The sequence below is a fragment of the Pinus tabuliformis genome, chromosome J, assembly GCF_031772625.1.
Source record: "Pinus tabuliformis cultivar Carrire ecotype Pingquan chromosome J, CPIR1, whole genome shotgun sequence".
Taxonomy (NCBI): domain Eukaryota; kingdom Viridiplantae; phylum Streptophyta; class Pinopsida; order Pinales; family Pinaceae; genus Pinus; species Pinus tabuliformis.
The window spans coordinates 1,526,848,901-1,526,852,461 of record NC_142295.1 but is presented as its reverse complement, the minus strand read 5'-3'; the positions used below and the strand labels follow the sequence as shown (position 1 = coordinate 1,526,852,461).

Sequence of the window (3,561 nt, the reverse complement as noted above, 5' to 3'; positions counted from 1 at the left end):
ATCCACCAAATTTGATTAGGGCTTTACAATGTGCTGTAATTCATTATGAAATTCTCTTATGGCTCCCACCATTTCTGACATCGGAATATCAACCATTCAAGTTGTACATAGACTCTGACGTTCTGGTGGCCATTATATTTGCTGCTTGTAGCACTAACGCAATATTATTCAAAATATGCAAAAGATTTTGATAAACAAACAGTCTAATTTACATTTAACTGTGATAAAATATTATATAATGACGTAAAATGTTTTAAAGTTTGCACAAATTCTTAAATGTTATATACCATGGGTCGTAAGAGTATTCTATTACTCACATGCATCATATTGTGTATTAAAACTAATATAATTGGTTTTAATATAATTCAGCATCAAGATGTTTTTAAAACTTGCACAATTTTTGTATGCTGGATGTCCTGCCTATAGCTCCGGGTGTACCATTGCACGGGGTCCATAGGCTAGGGTTTGCGTCCTCAACTATCACAATCAATAAAGCCAGAAGCATATCATTGAATTCATTTGTAAAATCTCAACGTATTCACACTAAATAAATCTAACAATTATATTAAAATGAATTCATCCTGACATTCAATTAAATTAAATTAAGTAAATATCAGTTGTTATTTTAAACTCCTTGCACCCATTGGACTGAACATTCTGATCTTAGTATTACCATGACCATATCATTTACTTGATAATCGAGCAAACACCCCTCACTAATTAAACGAGCAATCCCTTCGTCCTCAGGTATTCCACACCATCATCGAAAATCTGGTCGATGCCAAATTTGAACGCGAAACCGCTCTCCACCAATTTCTTGGACGAAGGGTATACCTTTGGGACCGGTGGCATATCTTCAGACCTGTTCAAGCAATTCCATTAGAATTTGGTAATTATATAGACATGCATACCCATGCTAATATAGAAATGTCATACTCTACTGATAGTCATACTCACTGGATTGTCACATTGTACTGCGGATAGCGTTTTGATAAGTAGTCTGTCAGCTGTGGGACGGTGGTGATTATAGGGCAGCAGATGTAGCGGCCGTGTGCAGAGGGGTTTTCCATCAAGAAAATATGAGCGCTGGATACGTCCTCCACGTGTACCAATCGAATGCTGCCGTATGCCATCTCTATACCCTTCAAAGCTTGTATGTTTTGTTGGTCGCCGGTGAGGAGGGAAAGGGTTAACCTAACTGAGTAGGGCACGTTGGGCGTAATGGCAGGCCCCCCTACCAGCACAGGAATGATGGTCACCACATCCAACCCTGGATCTTCTTTTCCGTATTGCAGCGCTGCTTGTTCTGCAAGCGTCTTGGCAACCGGATATGCCTGCACAATTAACCATTAAACACTGTCACACACTTCATTTTGTCAGCAATACCTGCGAAATCTTGTATAGCTTAAGAATTTCCGGCGTGTCTGGTGGTTAGTTATGTATGTACCCAGGAGGGAGGCTTTTTAGTCCGGAGGAAATCCACGTCTGTCCAACGAGTTTCGTCAATGTACTGATTCTGCTCCTTCGATTCGCTAACTATGAGCGTGGACGCGGACGATGTGACCACCACGCGCTTTACGGTCTTGGCTTTTGTGCAAGCCCTCAGAACATTAAGCGTTCCGTCAACTGCCGGCTTGATAACATCATTCTGCACAGCAGCAATTTCATGTTGCTAAATATCAATACCCAGATGCATATATCTTAACGGCATGTCGTTTGGGAAAATTGAAGCGGCGAAGTTACTTACCTCAGGATCTTTAGGGGCGAAGTCGACAGGACTTGCCACATGAAAAACACCATCACAGCCATGGATGGCAGCGTCGAAACTGCCTTCTTCCAATAGATCCGCTCTGAACAGCTTGAGCTTCTCCCCACCTTCTGGAATGTCCAGGAGATGTCGTACCTTTGCGTTGTTTTCTGTATCCACCCAATGGTAGAAATAAGCTACAATACTTTTCCGTTACAGTTTTGACATATATTGGTTAGAAATCAGTTTCATGACGAATGAAGTTCACTGAAATTTTGCTCAATTTATCCAAAAAGTCAAGAAATGAGCAGAATTTTGCATGGCCAAATTCTCACAGCAACAGAAAGAGAATGAGATTGAAGTTCAGTATTGTAATTTTTCCCAATTTTATATCTATCTGAAAAGAGGGAAAAAATTGAGCAGAAATTTGCGTGACCAAATTCCAAGAATGAGATGGTAATCACCCGGGTCGCGAACTGTAGCGTGGACAGTGTATCCCTTCTCTAGAAGTCGCTTGACCAACCAGGAGGCTAGGAAACCTGTCGCTCCCGTCACGCAGACAATGGTTGGTTTACAGTCATTGCCATTGATTGCTGCAGCGGCCATTCTGAGGAGATTGTTCGTTCCTTCAATGAAATTAGATAGACAGAGGATGAGAAATAGAGGTGATGCGTTTCTTTAAGAGTGCGAGAGAAAGATAAAGATCGTTTACATAAGGAGGTGAAGTGAGTTGAGTAATCATTCCTGTTGCGTTCATCAGTGCCGTGAGCGAGCTTTATCAACCAATAAAAGACCTCAAGTTTGAAAATGGCTTTATTGATTTGAAAAAATGCCACATCCGTCATGTCACTTTGATGTATTTACTTGGGAGTTGTTGGAATGTGTTAACTACTCTCGATTACTTAAATTAGTGGGTATGGTGGATTTTAGTGTGTCGGTAGTTTTTAGTAGTCCTGAAATTAAAGTGTGGATTAAAATGATCGTACTCATGATTATTTGTAAATTTCAAATTTTTTAAAAGTTTTTGTTTTTATTTAAAAATGTTTAATTTATTTTATAAATATTTAATTAACTTAAATTATATAAAGTTAATTAACTTAAATTAATATAGGTTTTTTCAGATGAAAAAACATTAGTTTATATAATATACCAGTACATGTTTCAGCTTATAACAAACTATACAACTTTTATATATTTATATTTAGTAAGGATAATTTTTTTTTTAAATTACTAACGAAAACAATATGCTCCAGCTATGCTTCATGTTGCATATCTCCTATATAATACCATAGCATAACATATATCAAACAGAATGTCAGTGATAACATTGTAAATGTCTAGGGCAGAATAATGGAGACTTCCTCTCTAACATGATTATCTTCCAAATATGTGTAGAACATGTGACATGTACCATTATATAAGTTTTTTTTTAAATTAGTATAATCATATAAATTAAATAGTTGGAAAAAATTGAAAAACATTAATTGTCAAAAAACCAAAAACCATAACTTACATTCATAACATTTTTTCACATAATATTATTTTTTTAATAAATTTAATTAAAATAATAAAAATAACATAATTATTTTGAAAATAAATTTCAACCTTTGATTTATGTATATTATTATAAATATTCTAAAATATTTTATAATGGTTTTTATGGTTTTAAACCTTCAGTGGTATTAGACCTTCACATTCACAGGTCATTCTGAATTTGAATTATTGTTTTCTCTCTCTCTCTGTTGAACATTTGATATTAATGATAAGAATAGACAAAGGGCTTTCCCCATCTTGGGGTTTTTCCCTAGCTTTAG

General features: G+C 36.3%; 1 protein-coding gene across 1 annotated transcript; it reads right to left on the bottom strand.

The window, feature by feature from the left end:
• Positions 1–537: 537 nt before the first annotated feature.
• LOC149233324 (putative anthocyanidin reductase) lies at positions 538–2,515 on the bottom strand. The gene is made up of 5 exons (XM_089376718.1): positions 2,212–2,515; positions 1,748–1,917; positions 1,448–1,648; positions 958–1,334; positions 538–862 (listed from the first exon to the last, which is right to left on the bottom strand). Exons 1-5 carry the CDS (start codon positions 2,351–2,353, stop codon positions 721–723), a joined length of 1,032 nt encoding a protein of 343 aa, XP_089232844.1. The 5' UTR covers positions 2,354–2,515; the 3' UTR covers positions 538–720.
• Positions 2,516–3,561: the final 1,046 nt, after the last annotated feature.